Source organism: Lontra canadensis, unplaced genomic scaffold (genome assembly GCF_010015895.1).
Source record: "Lontra canadensis isolate GAN:19392208 unplaced genomic scaffold, GSC_riverotter_1.0 scaffold28, whole genome shotgun sequence".
In the NCBI taxonomy this organism is placed as follows: Eukaryota; Metazoa; Chordata; class Mammalia; order Carnivora; family Mustelidae; genus Lontra; species Lontra canadensis.
In genome coordinates this window covers 10,758,184-10,777,347 of record NW_022631022.1, presented here as the reverse complement: position 1 = coordinate 10,777,347, position 19,164 = coordinate 10,758,184, and the positions used below count along the sequence as shown (strand labels likewise).

At 47.8% G+C, this 19,164-nt stretch overlaps 1 protein-coding gene across 3 annotated transcripts in view; it reads left to right on the top strand.

Moving 5' to 3' along the window:
• CGNL1 (cingulin like 1) overlaps window positions 1–19,164 on the top strand; it is a 94,824-nt gene that overhangs the window by 64,179 nt on the left and 11,481 nt on the right. For all 3 annotated transcript variants that reach the window (XM_032864861.1, XM_032864860.1, XM_032864859.1), the window contains exons 8-13: window positions 2,462–2,668; window positions 3,529–3,633; window positions 7,234–7,386; window positions 8,298–8,468; window positions 11,694–11,855; window positions 14,923–15,012. In XM_032864861.1, coding sequence (XP_032720752.1) covers window positions 2,462–2,668; window positions 3,529–3,633; window positions 7,234–7,386; window positions 8,298–8,468; window positions 11,694–11,855; window positions 14,923–15,012 — 888 coding nt within the window. The remainder of the gene's footprint in view (window positions 1–2,461; window positions 2,669–3,528; window positions 3,634–7,233; window positions 7,387–8,297; window positions 8,469–11,693; window positions 11,856–14,922; window positions 15,013–19,164) is intronic.

Genomic DNA, 19,164 nt, shown 5'->3' with positions numbered 1-19,164 from the left:
TGTGAGGAACTGCCAAACTGTTTCTCAAAGTGGCAGCGCCGTTTCACATTCGCACCAGCAATGTGTATGGTTCCGAGTTCTCCTCAACCGTTGCTGTTATCTTCCTGATTGGGTGCGAAGTGGCTCCTCGTTATGGTTTTGATTTGCATTTCCTGATGACTGATGATGTTGAGCATCTTTTTATGTGCTTGTAGGACTTCTGTAGCTCTCCTTTGGAAAGGGGCCGACTCACGTCCTTCCGCCCCCACCCTTTTTTTTAAGAGAGGGACTGCGCATGCGCATGCGGGCAGGGGAGGAGCAGAGGTGGCAGAAAGAGAGAGAGAGACTCTTATGCAGGCTCCATGCTCAGCCCAGAGCCTGACACAGGGCTTAATTTCGTGACCTGAATCGAAACCAAGAGTCTGACACTTAACCGACTGAGCCTCCCAGGTGCCCCTCTTTGCCCATTTTTAAATTGGGTTCTCTTTTTATTATTGAAGAATTTTAAAAATATATTTTAGATATGGGCCCTTTATCAAATATAGGGTTTATAACTGTTTTCTCTCACTCTGTGGGTTGTCTTTTCACTTTTTGATGGTCTCACTGGTAGCCCCAAAGTGCTTAACTTCCCTGACATCCAGTTTACCTCTTTTCGTTGTTTCTGCTTGTGCTTTTGGGATAGCATCTAAGACTTTGCCTAACCCAAGGTCACACATATTTGCCCCTATATTTTCTTTTAAGGATTTTATAGTTTTAAATCTTACATGTAGGTCTGTGATCCATTGTGAGTTAGTTTTTGTGTATGGTGTAAGGAAAGGGGGTCGATTTCATCTTTTTGCCTGTGAATATCCTAGCTGTCCCACCCTTTGCTGAAGACTCTTCTTTGCCCATGAATTTTCTTGGCGCCCTTGTTGAAAATCAATGGACTATAAATGTTGGATTTGCTTGGGGGCTCTTAGTTCTGTCCCATTGAATTGTAGGTTTATTCTCACACCAGTGCCTTGCTGTCTTAAAACTCTAGCTTTGTAGTCTCATGTTTTAATGGGAAAGTTAGGGCAGGAATGGGCAATCTAGACTTTTCTTTTTCCTTCCCTGGTCTGACCAGTTATCGGATTCTTCGGATTCTTCCTCAGGCTTTCAACCACACTTTATTTCTCCTTGTTCGTCTTGCTGGTTTCGGTAGGAAAGGACACCCTAGTGGTCCCGAGAAGCCCTAGGGGTCAGGCACTTGAGTTTTCTCCTTCGGGATACCAGCTGTTTTCTGACCCAGTGGTTTGACTGTGATGGGTGTTCCTAGATGTATAGAATTAAACATTTGCATTCGAAAAGATGCTCTGTTTTCTGAAATTTTCTAACTGGTGAAGTTTGGGATAATACAGTTTATTGTACTGTCAAGAGATTTAAAGATCTTTCTGGAAGGCTATGCAAGCAAACAAGCAGTTCCCGCAGATAGCTCTCCCCGGGGGCATGACATAACTTTCAAAGCCAACGCTTACCCTCACTGGGCCTTCCCTTCCTTGTAGGCATCTGCACGGCTGTTCCGTGAGGATCTGATTTGCTGACGTTGGCCTCTTTAGAGTAGTGGAGAAATGGGAGGCGAGAGATCTTCTGGGAGAAGTGGAATTCTGGACAAGGCCATTTATCACTTCACGTTACTAAGCCCAAAAAAAAAACCAAAAACAAAAACAAAGCCCACGCAACATTGGGAATTAGCAGTAACCACATTGTAATTGTCGCCATGCCTTTCTGTTAGGAATTTTGGGCAGCCCAGAGCTCCTATTCAGAAGATGGCACCCAGAGCTTGCACAAGGAACTCTATCATAATTCAAGTGAATTTTAATTTCAGTTTTGTATTGGACCTTAAAAAACTGTCAACAGAAACCGTCCTTCATCCAGAACTTCCACCAAGGGGCCCTGCACGTGGTGAGGGGTCAGGGATGTGGACTCGGCAGAAGGCAGTGCTCCCAAGAACAGGTTCTGGAGTTGTCTGCTCAGATGCACTTCCTCCTAAGTGACCTTGGGCGAGTTCCTCATCTATCCAAGTCTCTGTTTCTTTGTCTCTAAAACAGTGATAGTACCCACCGCCTACAGTTCCTTAAAAGCTTGAAATCCCGTGTCAAAGACTTAATGCAGGCAAGGCTGATGACAGTTTTCTGTACAGAGCTTGGGAGGGAATATTTGAGGCTTTGCAGTACCAGGGTCCTTCCCTTGCCGGCGTCGGGCTCTGCCCACTCCGCGGCTGTAGCGTGGAAGCTGCCACAGATGGCGTGCTCACCAGCATACGTGGCGATGCTCCAGGAACACGTTATTTTTAATAACAGGTGATGTGCTGGACTTGGCCTCCAGGCTCTAGCATGTCAATCCCTGGCTGCGCACGGGGCCTGGCTCATCTCGGGTTTTTAATAAATGCCAGCCGTGCTCGCAGCCGGGGACAGCCCCTTGACGGCGGTTCCCACGTGCCCCCGATCCGTGTCTTTAACAGAACGTCGAGGTCCTGGCCAGTCGGAGCAGCGCGTCGGAGCAGAGCCAGCTCGGGGCTGAAATGCATGTGAACGCTCTGCAGGAGGAGAACCAGAAGCTGCGGGAAAGCATCGAGGAGCTGGAGCAGTGTGTCGCCCGCCTGCGTGAGCAGATCACCGACATGAAGGGCGATGAGGCCAGAGCAAAGGAAATGCTCAAGAAGTGCGAGGTAAGGCTCGCCAGGCCCTCCCATCCAGGTCTGGCCGCTGCAGATCCTTCCTTTTTCCTGCGTCTGTGGATTTGGAAATGCAAGGGGATTTACTATCACGATTTAGTAGGAAAGGCGGAAGCAATGGTGACCACATCGTCTCGGCAACCCATTTCTGCTGTTCCTCTGTGATGGCGTAAATGGGAGGTGAGCTTGTCGAGGAGGTGGGAACGGGGCCAATGAGGTCAGAGTGGGGAACACCAGCGTCCCCGCTCACCCAGACGTCAGGCACCCTCCACTTTTTGACACTGGGTCGAGGCCATCCTAACACCACCATCAGACCCATTGTCAAGCATGATAATTTTTTCTTCTTTAACACATAGTTGGCGGATTTTGAAGCCGCACCAGTTTGCACCAATTACTTAGTTTGCCAGGTCTCTCGAAGTGGGAGGCTGTTAGCAAGAGACCCTCACACAGGGGGCAGTGAGACCTCGCACCGGCAGTCCAAGAGGGGACAAAAGCAGTGTAAGGGGAGATGTGTTCCAACAGGGCTTCCCAAAATGCTCCTTCATCAGAATCACCTGGAAGCCTTTTCCAGAACTGTGTGTGCCCACGTCCATTCCATATCTGCTCTTTCCGAAGCTCCGAACGTGAGGCTGAATATGTATTTTCAGTCACGCCAATGACTCGCATGTTCACCTCTGGCGGAATAGGGAGCTGCAGTCGGGCCCACACATCTGAGAGCATACCTGTCGTGTGCCACCTCGGGCCCACTGCTGGCTGTGTCCTTGGATGTCTCCCACATTCCTTTCACACCCCCGAGCCCGCTCTCTAGGCACAACACGCATCCGTGTGCACTCTGACCCCGTGTGTCATCGTAGAGCGAAAGCCGGCAATTAGAGGAGGCCCTTGTGCAGGCAAGAAAGGAAGAAAGAGAAGCCGTATCAGCCAGAAGGACCCTGGAGAGCGAGCTTGAAGACGTGCAGGTAAACACAGCTGTTATCTTTATTCCTCAGGAAAGACGCCGGAGAAGCAGCATGGGACAGACATGGATAGATCGCCATGGGTCCTCTCCTTGCAGGGAGTTTCCTGTAGTAAGAACCACACTGGGCTTCAGACCCTCCGTCTAGAGCTGTGGTCCTTAACTGGGGGACATCTGGCAGTGTCTGGTGACTTTCGCTTGTCACAGCGTGTCCCTGGCAGGGCTGGGCTGCTGCTGAAGGTGTTACAAAGACCAGGACGGCCCCCGCAGCCGTGATTATCTGGCCCCAAAGGGCAGAGGTGCCGAGGTGGAGAAATCCTGGTGTAGACATTAAAGAGCTTGACAGCTTTCCAGAGATAAAATATGAATTGTGTGAGAAGGCTGGCAGGCTTGGTCCCCGAGGCAGTGTGGAGTCAGCTCTCTGGCAGAAGCCAATTTCCTTTCTCCTCTGGGCAAGCATACTCCACACAGTGCGGCCCTTCAGAACAGCTATTAAAAGCAGGGGGAAGGCGGGGTTTTTTTTTTTTTTTTGGAAACTAGATAGCTATCTGTATTCGTAATCAGTAGATTCTTAGAAAATTAGCTTTTCCCATTTGAAGGTTACCAAGATTGTAGGAAGTACATTCCAAAAAAAAAAAGTCTGCACTGAAGTTCTAAAATGAGTTTGCACAGAGACCTCAGTGGGATGCAGGTATGTCCTTCCTCCTACCCTCTCTGGCTTTTAAAGAACCAGCACCAAAGCACTCCTCAGGCCGCTTCTGAGGAAGCCAAAGCCAGTGATTCTGTGCTATTGTCAAAGACGAGATTGTTAATGTTTTCTGTTGGGACCGTTGGATGGGGAAGGGGCATATGAAAAAGATTAGGGGCTGACAAAGTGGTTAGGGTTCAGATTTGAAAATCTGCCTAATGCCTGATTGCAGCTCAGACGCGGTCCCAGCTTCTGTTTGACCAAGCCTCTCATTCCTGTGAGCCCGTGGGCACACCTGCCACTCAGATTGTTAACAGGGACTAACAGGAGCCTTCCTCAGTCATATAGTAAAAGGCTCTGTGTCTTGACAGACGGTGGTCTTCAAGCTCAAGGGTACGACTCACTCTACCTCACTATAAATAACCTGTGTTTTGTGTTCTCTGGACTGATCTATTTCCCCCCTCTTTTTGTCCCAGTATTTTGGTTAGTGGGCTTATATTGCTGGTCTTGGAAATAGAGCCACTGTAGTAACAGTGTTTCACTCCTGACTCCCAGCTGCACAATGGGGAGTGTGTTACTTTTTGTGTGAGTTTGGAACACGTTTTCTCAGCAGTGGTGTATTGGAATACATTTCTGGGGGGACTGAGGAGGCAGAACATTATTCTCAACAGCATCTCTAAAATTTAAAGTATGTTAGAATTTTCTGGGTAACTCTTAACTCTAAATTTATGGGCCCTCGGTAGTCAGGAAAGTTGTGATTCCATCACAACGGGCTAGAATCTGCATTTAAAGTTAGGAATACTCCATCCTCACCCTGTGACTCTGACATACCAAGTCTTTAGACCACTTTTGGGGATAGGTATTAATTTCCAGCCACCAAGTTCTTATCATAGCCCTCATTGTGAAGCTGGACTATGAGACATACCCAGATGGGTATCTCTTCCTTGCCTTGACAGATCTTACTACCTTGCAATAGAGGCAAGCTACAAGAAATGTTTTTAAAATAATTTAGCAACATTTCTTCCAGGCAAATGTGTGAGTGTCAGGGTAGGGTATGTGGGGTTTTGGGCAGGGCCCCAGGCCCAGAGTGGGTGAGTCTGGTGTCTCCAGTGGCATAGGAGACTGGGGCCAGACAGGGAGCCCTGCCTCAGCCAAAGGGGAAGAAGCAGAGATGCACACACCATATGGAGGTTGACTAGAGCCAAGCCTGGCTTGGCTGCTGGCCTGGAGCCTCCAGGAGTGGGATCCAGGAGGAGGAAAAGAGAGGCTGGGGGGTCTGCAGGGGCACGGGTTGAGTTGGATCCTATAAGAAGTCACTCATGTCCTTCTGCATTTGTTGCTTTTCGGGAATTTACATTTTGAGGTACGTTATTGAGAGTTTTCTCCCACACATGGAACCATACCTTGCTTGCCTTACCCTGCATGCTCCATTTTGCCCTCCAGCAGCACAAAATCAAGCACAAACACAAATCCCAGGAGGTGACCCTGTTTCTGGTGTATGCCCAGCTGGACTGTGGTGGGACACACTCCTGCTAATTGCCTCCACACTGAACTTCTGATTACCTTCTTTTTACCACCTTCTTCTCTCCCAATAGCTTTTGTTGACCTTGGTTTCCCACAGCAGTTAACTTCAGCAGCCCAGCTGTGTTGGCTGGTTCTGAGTACAGTTGTCCTGGCAGAGTAGAAGAGCCAGAAGGCCTCCACAGGTGGCTTTTTGGCCCCAGGTCACAGGGCTGGCCAGCAGCATGGCTGGTTGTGCTTTGCAAACCAGGAGTGCTCCAAGTGATTTGGGAGTGTTTTCAAGAGGCCTGAGTTGGTACGTGTGAGAGCAGCTTGTAAACTGTTAAGCACTGTACAGATATAAACCGTCGTCCTTCCAACAGCATCTGCGGGGACATAAGACACAAGTCCTAAGCAGGCATGTAGCAACTCACATTTGGCCCTCAGTCCCTGAGACCATTTTCTAGATGATCTAGCCCAGGTCTGGGTCATGCTGCCCCTTTCTGAGCTCTGCCCCTTCTTAGTATCTTTATGTCAGTGGCCCTAGCACTCAGCCATTTAAAAAAGCCAGCGCGATCTTTCTAAGATACTTTAGGATTTTGTTTTAGAGTTCTGTGTTTTTACATAAAGAAGGTCAGGCTCTGTGACCAGGTGAGGTGAGAGCTTCAGGGCATCCCAGGGAAATAGTGCACCCAAGATAGTTTCATTTTATGGTAAGTGCTAGGATTTGGTGCTGAATCACTAATCAACACTCATTTGCACTTTTCTAACTAGCGTCTTTTCCATTTCACCCTACTACTCATCAAGTTTATCTCCCTGTGGATTGCCAGATTCCTTTTTCTTCTGTGTATGAGTCCAACCCAGGATTCTGTTGATTATAACTCCTTCTACCCAGGTGGACTCTTGACCTGTGGGTCAACGTTCTCTTTCCTCATGGATTCATTTTTGGGTATTTTAACTAAGATGCATCTGCAGAGCAGAGGGAATTCTAGAATGTGAGGTGTACTGCTGTATAGTACAGGATGTAAATGGCCACATTGATTCAGGTTTGTCTGATGTACATCTTTACCTCTCTTTGCAAGCACGAACTTGGAAATTTCATGTTTTCAGACACTGTTCTTAATCACTGGCCCGAGCAGCCTTGGCCATCTTCTGTATTTCTATAATAAATCCTTTGTCTGTCCCTTTATTCTCATGCGTGTTTTTGGCTGAGTCAGCTTTGCATTTGGGTCCCTGAATTTCAGAACCAACCATATCCTTGTGTCTTGTGATGGCTTTGCTTCGGTCCTATTCCTTATCACCCATGTAGCAGGTCTGATTGCTTTGAGGTGTTACTGCAGAACTCCCTCTGTTGCCTGTTCCTGGGGCTGACCCAGTAGTTAGGTGACTGCACTGTCCCTTCCCTGCCGTCTGCAGAGAAATCTGAGTCGGGCCACCCAGGAGCAGAAGCAGTTGTCTGAAAAGCTCAAAGATGAGACAGAGCAGAAGGAGCAGTTAAGGAGACTGAAGAACGAGATGGAGAATGAACGGTGGCACCTGGACAAGACCATCGAGAAACTGCAGAAGGAGGTGAGGGCCAGGGGAGCGAGAGATGTGGGCAGAACACCTGGGCTGGGGCCCAGTGCTCTCTGAGGACGTGTTGAGAGCGATGGAAGCCTGCCCTTTTGTCTAAGCAGGCATGCATCAGATTCCCAGGTACCCTGAAGCAGCTCTTTGGACTTGTTGAGAATCCCAGTTAAAGGGAAACTGGTCTAGAAAATGCCAGTATCCTCTGGATTCTGGGCCCAACTCCTCTCAGCAATTCCCCAAAGAAGCCTGGCACGTAAGGGCAGACTTAACAAATGTTACCTGATTCAGAACCCTGGGTAACGTCTGCATTTGCACCCATCTTTCTTGTCCAGGAACATGAAAGGCAGTTTCAAAGTCTAGTAGTTGTTACTTCTTATCTCTGCCCACCTCTGCCCTAAAATCCTCAGAAGGGGGGGAAGCACAGAGCTGAGGGGCTCCCCCCCATTCTAGGAGCCAATAGGAATGCCTGCCATCTTCTGATACCTACTGTGTACCAGTCACTGTACTAGCTATTTTGTAACTGGAATTCTGTCCCTTATGTATTAATTCTGACAACATCACTGTAAGGTAGATATGATGATTCCAGTATTTCCCATGAGGACACCACAGAGGCCCAGTGGGATTTAAGTACATGGCCCAGTTACATAGCTGGTAAGTGGCAAAGCAAGTAAGGGCGTGACCCTGGGCTACGTATCTAGCCATGAAAGTTGTGCTTGTTCACTCCTCGTTGCTGCTTCCATGTTACAGGTGACTAAGCCTGGACAGCCCATGACCAGGTGCTTTGCAAAATCTTTGGGGAGGTTGTAGAAGGAAGAGGAAGAGATGTATTGTTTCGATGGAACCCAAACCTGGTTCTCAGGCCCCAGCTGGAGCGTCACAGGGTGGGCTCACACCCATGTCACTCCTTCCAGATGGCTGACATTGTCGAGGTGTCCCGCATATCAACCCTGGAGCTCCAGAACCAGCTGGATGAGTACAAGGAGAAAAATCGCAGGGAGCTCGCAGAAATGCAAAGGCAGTTGAAGGAGAAATCCCTGGAGGCCGAAAAGTCACGTGTGACTGCCATGAAACTGCAGGATGAGGTAATACCTGGCCAGATCGGTTCCTGGTTTCCCCCACCCCACCCCCGCTTTGTTCAAAGTATCCGGGGAGACTGCCTTGAACCTCTTCTAGGAGAGGCTCAGGGTATATTGGAAGACAGCATCTGGACGTGATTCTTCAGTGTTAACCCTTAGGATCGTCACATGGGGCAAATGGCATTCAAAGACCCAAAGTCCCAGGGCCTCTGGGGTGAAATTGACATAACTTTAAAGTTACCATTTTCTCGATTAATTCCAAGAGTTTCTGACTAAAATGTTTAGCGGGCATTTATGGAGCACCACTGGTATACCCAGCTGTGTCTTAAGGATTGATGTATACTAGTGTTTTAATTTAACCCCAGAACACGAATTATAGTAAACAATTGCTTTTTGACGTTCATTTATAAAACATAGACTTTTATGAGAGCGCGTGTGGTGGACGTGAGCTTCGGGACAATGGAAATGGGGACAAAAAGAAATCTTCAGGAATTTGTGAGTCCTGAAATTATTAAACCATATTTTTAGTTTTATACTTAGAAATAGTAGAGCGAAGTAGCTCCAGTGTTCGCTTCCTTCAATCTTGACTTAGAAAGAACTGAGAAAAGTCATGGGAATGTTTTTGATTATTTTAATGGAAAGCTGAAAGTTCTAAAACACGAGTACGGTGTGTGTCAATTTTTCGTTATGCTTCTTGCCAGCTGGATCACCTCGAGCGACTTACCCCAATCTTCTGAGCATCTGTTTTTACCTCTTTGAAAACACACCCAATAACGATGATTTAATAATGAAATGAGATAACGCGTGAGGCTGGAGAGCTGAGGGTTTGTATATCCTGGACACGAATGTTAAGGTTTTTTTTTTTTAGAGTCCAAGGTTTTGCTTTTTTTCATAAGCAGGGCCAAGAGCATCAAGATTCCACAGGAAAACAAGTTTTTCTTTAAAAACAAACTTTTAATATCTTTGATGATCAAAGAAATGTCGCCCATGAGTCAGTGCTGGTACTGTGTGAAAGAACAAAGGATATTCATTACAGACGTCTAGAACGTTTCTGAAAGGATCCTGATAACAGGTCCCCTCTGCTGCAGGGGCGTATGAAGGCAGGGCCCCTGTAACTGAAATTAGCGTAGTGGCATCCAGTTCTCTCTGGCATTAAAAGAAAGTCATTTGTATATCTACGGCAGATGGGAGGGGAGATTCGGATATTTGCCAGAACACCAACAAATACAGGGTTCTGCTGCTTTGATTTCAGAAAAATCACAGGGTCACGATGACCCCTGCAAAGTGCTTCCTGTTGCTTTTTGTGTAATGGTTATTATTCTGCCAGAATCTTCGGATTGGAAGGCACTTTAGAGATCCTCTAGTTAGATGAGGAAACTGAGATCCAGAGAGATTAGTGATGGCCACAAGGAGACCAGTCTTGTGTATAAAAGAGCAGTCATTCAAAAAAAGATCCCTCATGATGAAAACGAAAGATGGCTCTTCCTCGATTTTTGTCAGGGGTGCAGCCCTGTGAGACACAGCTTCCATTGGAATGGCAGAGTGGACACCTCATCATTCTGGAAGGAAAGTGCAGGCAGATACTGCCCTGCATCGAGCTATGGAAGTCGGTGGGGTTGTTGGAATTGGCAAGCCAGGGTCACCGTGGATCCTCGGAAAACTCAAGCTCACCTCTGTTCATGGCCGCCAACCCTGTGTTTTGGTTGAGCCGAGATAAAGCTGTCCGTTAACATAAGGGGGGCAGGCGGTCTGTCCTCGGGGAAAAGTACTGCCTTCTTTGCTTTAAGAGCAATAGACATTTGACCTGTTTTGCCTTTGGTGTGGAGCCAGAGGAGTTCTGAGGAAGGTTATCTCTAAAGAATGAAGACTTGAGTTCACTGTTGGTTTTTTGTCTGAAACCCACTTAGCGAAGGGCAGTTCTGACTACTTAAAGGGATCACTAGTGTAGCTAGGAGTGCTTGTGATCCCAGACGCTCTCCACATCCACTGGGGCATGGCCTCATTGAGTGCTCTTTTTGACAGAGCCCTCGGGAGTTGTTAGGACGGACTGTTAGCACCACACCAGACCAGGGTCTTTATCTGGAGAGGCCTTCTTCAGGCTGTGCTGTTCTCACAGAAAGGTCAGGTGTTCCTGTCAGCTTCCAGGAACCTGTTTCCTAAAGTCTTGCCACTGGGCTTATGAAACTATCCTAACCTGGTGGGCACCCCTGCAAGACTGTCTTTGAGGCGTCCCCAACTCCTCTGTGAAAATCACCCCCAAAGGACGCCGTGCTCTGATGGAGTTTGCCCCTCACTGTCATCAAGGAACTAAAGCCCCGGACTATTTAGTTATTCTGAAGACTGCTTTCACCCAATACCCTGTACCTGCTCCAAGTGGGAAGGAAGTTGGAGACAAAACACGTAGCCCTGGTCTTCACTGAATCAATCCACGCAGATGTTTGAGGAACACCTACGTGCAGTGTGCTGAGGTGGCTGGTCCCCTCAGGGACCTTCCAGAGAAGTGGAAAACAGGGACGACCCCTCACGGGTCAAGCTCTTCTTTGCACTTTCTTCAAAGCTGTTAGTTCAGTGCCACCTTGTGGATGAAAAAAACACTGTGAATTATGGCAGCGGAGGCAGGATTTTCTTCTGTAGAGCAGATGGTTTCACCTCCTATGTCTGTTTGTATTATTGGATTTGGTGCCTGTGAGTTGTTTTGGGGTCATTAATTTTGTTTTTTATTTTCCCCTCATTTTGACCCTCCATTGAGATGATGCTGGTACGGGTGGGTAATAACCTGCACTGGGGAAGCACTTACCTAGTTCAGTGACTTTCAAGTGTTTTTGGCCGTGACCTATATACTAAGAACTCCACCTCGCATCGCAACCCAGTAATATGTGCATCCATACAGATGTATGAGGGTCTAATACAGAGGTTTCACAAAACAATATTTTGTGATATTGTATAAAATATCAGATATAACTCTGATATTTTCTGTTCTATTAAATTTCAAAATGCTGGCCCACATGTACAAAATTGAATTTATAACCCCGTGGGTTGCTCCCTATAGCTAGGAAGCTGCTGCTTTTTAGAGGAGAAGAAACTGAGGCCCAGAGGGAGCTGGGACTGGCTCAGGGTCTTCTGGACTGCAGGATATGGGCACCCCCTGATAGTTTGTGGGGTCAGCCTCTGTGCTGTCTGTCCAGATGCTCTCCCGATGCAGCCCAGGTAACCACCCAGCCCTCCTCCTAGGTGCGCATGATGGAGGAGGAGCTACGGGACTACCAGCGAGCTCAAGACGAAGCACTCGCGAAAAGGCAGCTTCTGGAGCAGACGCTGAAGGACCTGGAGTACGAGCTGGAGGCCAAGACTCACCTCAAGGATGACCGAAGCCGACTCGTCAAGCAGATGGAGGTCTGTAGGCCATGCGGGTGTGAGCCGGGGGCTGTGCAGGGTGAGCGCGGGGCGCAAGACAAGTGGCCTCTCTCTGCACACCCAAGCCTTTGGGATCCTTCAGTTTTTATTCCCTGAAACAGCCAGACCTGAGTAAAGTCATTTCTTGATTTGAGGAAGAAGCTGGTAGTTCATAGACTCATAAGATGTCAGAGCTAGAAGGAGTGATGGAAACAGTTTAGCACAGTGTCCTCTTTGTCTTGAAGAGGAAGCAAAACCGAGCCCCAAAGAGGCCGGGTGGCTTTACGTAAGGGCACATAGACGGTGCATTTTCTGTTGGTTGCTTTGGGAAGTGCTTCCAACTACAGAGGCCACAAGACTGCGGAAGATCTAGGGAGGGGCTGAGCTGTGCCTCAGGCCGAAACCACCTACCTCCTGGGAACAGCCAGCTCCTTTGTCACACCACACACTCCATTCGTGTCTCCTGACTCTGGCCCTTTTTTTTCCTGACAGATGGTCCAGCTTTGCCAAAGCCAGCAGCAAACTGTGGCTCAGTTCATTTTTGGATATACCACATATATGTGGTCTAAGACAGTGTGTCAGAATGTGCTCACTGGGGTCACCACCTGGGAGTGGCCTGTTCACCGCGTGAAAACACTACACGGTAGAAAAAAGGGAATTGAGTAACAGAATTGAAATATGAACAAGCACCTGAGCAGGACAGGACGAATCTTAACATCAGTCCACCTGAGCTTATGGAAAAGAATAATCCTCAAGAACAAACCCAGCCCCAAACCAGAACACCCTCCCCCTCGCCGGGAGAGGGAGAGAATCAGTTCCCACACTTATGGGAGAAGTTAAAATTCTCAAGGTTTTGATAAAAAGACAGTGCTCAAGGACAGGGAGAGATGGTTTGAATTTAAAGTCAGTGGAATGTCTGGTTCAATTTTGCAAATAAATAAAAATAACTTTTAAAACCTCTTTGTAGCAAATTCCATCTAGGGAGGGATGTTTCAGCCATTGAAGATTTTATTAGATGGGCCCTTTTTAGACACTAGAATAACCTGGCATGGTTTTGTTGTCCTTTTGTAGGATTGCTGTGTATTTTGCTATTGTTCCTATTTCTGATCTCATTAGAGAGGGTCATTTTAAGGCAAGCTAAGGTCAACCCAGTTAACTAGGAAGTGATTTGTCAAGGACCCAGACAGTCTGGTTCGAAGCAAGCTAAAGCCGTGTTGGGCAGCTGTGTGAGAACCTTTGGTGTAATGGACCCCTGACCTGGGCCCCTGAATACTCCTGGTGGGTTTTGAATAGCACAGACTTCAGACAGGAAGAGAGGCCTGTGAGGAGGTGCTTTTAGTTAAGCATTGGGTTGTCATCTTCTAGAACATTCTGACTGAAAGAACATTTCCTTCTGCCAGCTCAAGGTCTAGAAGCAGTGACATGATGGAGTGTCCCTTGCCCCTGGGTACTATTTTAGATATTTCTTCATTAATGACAAAATGAACAGCTCTCAAGGCCCTACCGCTGAGCAGCACGCTGCAGGAGCGTTGCCTCCCCTCAGAGGCAGCTGGGAGGACTGTCTCGCTGTGACAAATGTCTTGCCTTTTCCTTCGCTAGCACTTAACCAATTAATTCTCAGGACTCAAGAGCTCTCTCAACACCAGGCATTTTCTGTAAATGCAGAAACTCAGGTGGCTGTTTTATGTAAATGCGGCACTTGGGGATCCTTGTTGAGATCTGCCAAGAGCCGGAGCTGGCCTCGAAGGCGTCAGGGACCACAGGACAAATGAGACAGTCTGAGCAGAGCCCGGCGTTCCATTCCAACTTCGTCTTTGAGCCTTTCCGCTCACCGGAGAGAGCTTTCTGGGTTCCTATAGATGTTGTTCACCAGCAGGGAAGGCATTCACAGACATTTACTCATTCACGTGAGTAAGTCTGATTTTTGGCCCTTTTGGAGACGTCCATAGCTTGTCAGCCCTACTTTGACGACTGTAGAGACGGTGTTTTTCCAGTGTTTTTCTGCAGACTCGTGTTTCAAAACTCACGATGATGATTGCTTTTTAGCAGGTATGGTGCAGAGTTAATCCAGACATGACACATGGGCGGGTGACAGGAGAAACTTGTGCACAGACCTCACAAGCCCCTATTGCTAGGTAGGGTGGTTTGTGTTAGAAGCGTCTTTTTTCCTACATGCAGCTACTTTGACATGCTTTTCTCTTAGCACTCAGTGGTGTTAAGCGAGGAGCCAGCCCGGAAGACAGAAATGACAATTCTTCTGGAATTATGGGGCCACCACTGTCCCTGTGCTCCTCAGGTGCAGATTTGGGACTGACTACATAATGCATGAAGTGTCTGAGGTGCCCTAGAAAAGAGGCAGGGGCAATAGTACGTCATAGCCTTTATTCCTGCAAGGCTCTTGGAAACTGAGCAGGAAGGAGGGAAAGCATTGTCCGGAGCTTGGAAAAAAAATTTTTTTTTAAAGATTTTATGTATTTATTTGACAAAGAGAGAAATCACAAGCAGATAGAGAGGCAGAGCAGAGAGAGAGGGGAAGCAGGCTTCCTGCTGAGCAGAGAGCCTGATGCGGGATCTGATCCCAGGACCCTGGGATCATGACCTAAGCCAAAGGCAGAAGCTTAACCCACTGAGCCACCCAGGCACCCCAGAGCTTGGAATTTTAAAGAAATGTGTCTTGGATGATATCTAAGCTCCCACATTGCCTTTTAACAGGTAACCTGTGGAACTTAGGCTTAGGTAGATCTTTGTAAAGTTACTGATTCCTAAGGGGGAAAAAAAGATGGGTAGGAAACAGGCTAAAATGTCCTTAAGGCTTATGTTAGGTTTGGGGTAATATTTTTTCTCCTTTCACAAATTTTTGAAATGCACAATTACATCTTCCATTACGAAAGCAATACCACACGGTTTTTCTGACAGTCTGAGAAGGACATGCGTCCTTTCCCCGAGCTCTGGTGATAACTCAGCTCTGATCTGCCTTGGAGGTTTGCATTCCCCAGGGCCATCCTTGCACCCCACCTGGGTTAGTGCGAGTTCCGTAATACTGTGTTGTGTCTCCCTTCTTTCTTAGGACAAGGTGTCTCAGCTGGAGATGGAACTGGAAGAAGAAAGAAATAACTCAGATTTGCTGTCTGAGAGGATCACTCGGAGCAGGGAACAGGTACTATCTGTAGTTGAACGATGAACGGATTGCCCTTCCTGGAAAAGGAAACGTGAGAGGCAAAAAGCAAAGGATTCAGCTAGAGGAGGGAAGAAAAGTTCTTGCCTTATAGAAATGATGGAAGACTGGGTAGTGTTCCCCGTAGGAAGCCATGAAGAGGGAGGTTTAATATATAACATAAAGCGCACAAAGTGGAAGTTTCCAGAATGGTTATGGGTAACAATCTCTTAGCCCTAATAGACAAAGTGCTTTTAGAGCAGAGGCTCTAAGAATCATCAGTCCAACAAGCAACTGTGTGAAACTGGGTAGCTGGTACGGTGTTAGTGCTATGGGAGTGGAGGATATGATTGTCCTTTAAGAACTTTACCAGCTAAATAGCAGTACAGACACCTATGAAGCCTTCATAGTACAGTAACCACCTCTCCCGAGTGAATGCTTTCTGTAGTTCTCAGAGGTGAGGAATTCTACTTCCCTTCGATCTGTACAGCAACACTGGGAGGCAGCTGGGGACAGTGCTAGCTGTCCTCACACTGGAGTTAATAGAACTAATTTTCCAAACGACACTCCATGTAATCTGATGGTTTTTGAATTTTGTTTCCATTTTTTAATTAAAAAAAAAAAAAGAGTTTAGAGCGGCTGAGTTCTGTCCTGGGGATAGCAAGTCCTGTCACTGGAAAGCGGTGGTCCCCTTAACTGGCTGCCTTGCCCAAACCATTTGACAGATCACATGGGGAAACATTATGGGACAGGATTCAGCACACTGAGTGACAGTTTTGAAAAGAACCTGTATTCAGTAATCTCAGCTTTCCATATCCATGATACCCCTGGCTATCCGTAGAAACCTCTGAAAGGATGTATTTTCAAGACAACTTAGTTGTGTACTGGGCTCTGAAAATGGTACCAGAAAAACCATACATAGACATTCAGAAGACTCTTCACCTCTTGATTTGTTTTGGGCACTTTTTTTTTTTTTTAGAGATTTGATTTATTTATTTGAGAGAGAGAGAGAGGAGATGGTCAGAGGGAGAAACAGACTCCCTATGGAGCTGGGAGCCAGATGTGGGACTCAATCCCGGGACTCTGGGATCATGCGAAGGCAGATGTTTAACTGACTGAACCACCCAGGCACCCTCAGGCACTTTCTTAATTCAACAAAGCAAACTAAACCTAAAAGCCTTGGGTGATGCTGAGTACAAATGAGGAAATTTTATTTATTTTATGAAGAATTAAAATTAAAAATCTGAAATACACATTAATTTGGGCAAAATCTTCTATATCCAAAGAAGCTCTTTCTTCTGGTCGTTCTGGACTTCGCCACATGCCCCCACCTTTGCCTCACCTCAGGACAACCAAGAACCGGAAATTCTAATGCCTGGAGACGATGCCATTCCAAGATGGCAGCCCCTCATCAAAGTTGAAGGGGAATCACTGGCTTCTTTTCCCTCAGCCATTGTTTCCCTATTGACAGATTTTTTTTTTAAGATTTTATTTATTTATTTGAGAGAGAGACAGGATGAGCGAGAGAGAGCATCAGAGGAGAGAGGTCAGCGGGAGAAGCAGACTCCCTGCCGCGCAGGGAGCCTGACGTGGGACTCGATCCCAGGACTCCAGGATCACAACCTGAGCCGAAGGCAGTCCCATAACCAACTGAGCCACCCAGGCGCCCTATTGACAGATTGTTTGCAAACGAGTAAGATAGTCATGCTGTTTGGCTTCTGAGAGTGGAGAAATTCAGTCCGAGGCTCCATCCTCTCTTCCCTGAGTGCAGCTTCAAGTTCTGTCTGCATGTTCCAGTGCTGTGCTAGTCCCGTCCTCCTTGAGCGGGGCACAGCCCAGCAAGCAGGAGCTGCAGAAGCTTAGGGAAAGTCTGTCATGAAAACCTCAAGTCCAGATGGATTGCCCAACCTTGACCCTTGAGCCCTTGTACATTCTTACTCAAGTCTGCATCTGTTAGGTTCTTTCCCTGGTATAAAAGCTGCTTGGTGACACGTTCCTGCCAGCTCCTGCCAGCGTGGCTGAGCCCCCATGGTGCCACAGTGCATTTCAGGATCTGCTAAGCACTCATGATAACAGAAGTAGCCATTAATTTGTTTTGCTAATGCTGCCTGTGGCTTACGGAGGGAGGAAGGGTGGCAAAGTCTGTCATCCTGTCAATAACCAGGCAGGCAAAACAGACTTTCCAAGGCCCCTGTTTGACACCAAAAACAAAACACAGACACACTGGAACAGAAAGTGGTTGCCTTGCTCAGCTCAGCTGATGGCCCAACCTGATGAAAACTGATCGCTCAGACCGGTTTCTTTGTCCTCTCACCTGAGCTCGTGAGGCATAGAACTGCTCTCCGTGATGTGGCCAAGGTCCTTTGAAGATCCTTTGAGCCCAGAACTTGAAGGAAGCCCAGGGAGGAGGTTAAAGGAACAAACTTGGTCTCCTGGAAAGAGCACAGGCCTGTGAGTCCCGGGTCTGACTCCTGCTCCAGCCCCATGGGGTCCCAGGGCGGTCCCAGTGTCTCTGAGCACCATCTCTAATGTCTGTGAAAGTGCATCTCTTCTCCAGATTCCAGCGCTGAGCTCCTCTGACGAGGCTGCGTCTAACCAAGGGTCTGAGTCCCTTGAAGTCCCCAGCCTTCCCTGTGTCTGAGGTGCACGCCCAAAGGGAGAGTTCCACAGCCTCTAGCCTGTTCGCCCTGTTGGTTCTGTTTTCTCCTTCTATTTCCTTTCTTGTCCCTGCCCTCCCTGAGGTGGGGGCGGGGGGTAAAGCTTGGTGCCTGTCGTAGTGGAGGAAGGGAGTGTTGTGGTCACCTTGTTGTAGGAATTGCTGAAACAGTTACCTTACCCCAAGGTAAGGCCTGTCTTCTGGCCTCGGCTGCCTCTGGATTTGTGAGGAAGGGTAATGTAGCGAGCTGGCTGACCAAATGCCTGCCTCGCAAGACAGCGTTTAATTCTTACCCAACTCTGAGGTCAATCTGAGACTTCTTGTTTGCCTCGTAAAGTAAAGGTTCCAAGGAAGGGCCCTGGGTACAGACAGTCGGGCCCTATCTTGGATCCGCTTAGGTAAATTTGTAGGGCCACATACCTACTTCCTTCCTGCCAGAATCAGAGAAAGGGGAAACTTACAAACTTAAGACCCCCGTCTCCTCTTCCTGCCAAACACCAACCTGTGATGCTTCCTTAACAGGGACATTCCCTAAAGAACAGGAAATTGTTCCGTCTGGTATCTCCAACCTGATTTACAGTGTCAGCCCGGAAGGCTCAAGCAGACTGCTTCCAGGCACTGTAAAGGGAATGAATGGGGAGTTAGACTTTTTGGATCTTGCTCTTTCAATTGAAAGGGGAAAAGTTTATAGCTCTTACCTAAACTCTGCTTTCTTATAAGCTCCCCTTCTGAATTTTGCTTTCCCCGAACATCTCTCTCTCTCTCTCTCTCTCTCTTTTTTTTTTTTCCTAGTCTTAGTGGCAGGGCTTAGGTAGAAAAGCTAGGGGGAAAAATTTTTTTCACAATATGAGCCAACCCCTTTCACAGACTTTTAGATCTGGCATGACCTCCAAGTTCCTCTCCCCAGACTTCTCATGCAGTGCGCAGGAGATCTGAGGCCCAGGGCACACCCCCCACCCCCCGCCCGTGATCCGGCTGGCTTGCACAGGTGGTCAGTTGCAGAGCTGGTCACAAATCTCTACTGGTGCTCTGAAGACCTACCATGTACACAAATAGCATGGTGGGGAGGCTGCAAAAATGATCAGGTTGGCCCCTGTCCTTGAGTGCTGTGTTTGGAGAGATGGAGGATGCCCCCTCAAATGGATAATTAATAACAAAAAGCAACAGATACTAAATGCCAAGTGCAGGATTCAGGCAGCTCACGAAGGAAAGGCCATCATAGCAAGGGATTATGGTGGGAGTTCTTAGAGGAAGGTGAACCTGGAGTTAGTTTTGGTTTGTTTGTTTGTTTTTAAAGATTTTATTTATTTATTTGGCAGGTAGAGAGCCAGGCAGGGGGCAGGGGGGCGGGGGGGCGGTGGAGAAGCAAGCTCCCTGCTGAGCAGAGAGCCTGATGCTGCGCTCAATCCTAGGACCCTGAGACCATGACCTGAGCCTAAGGCAGAGGCTTTAACCCACTGAGCCACCCAGGCGCCCCCTGGAGCTAGTTTTGAAGAAAG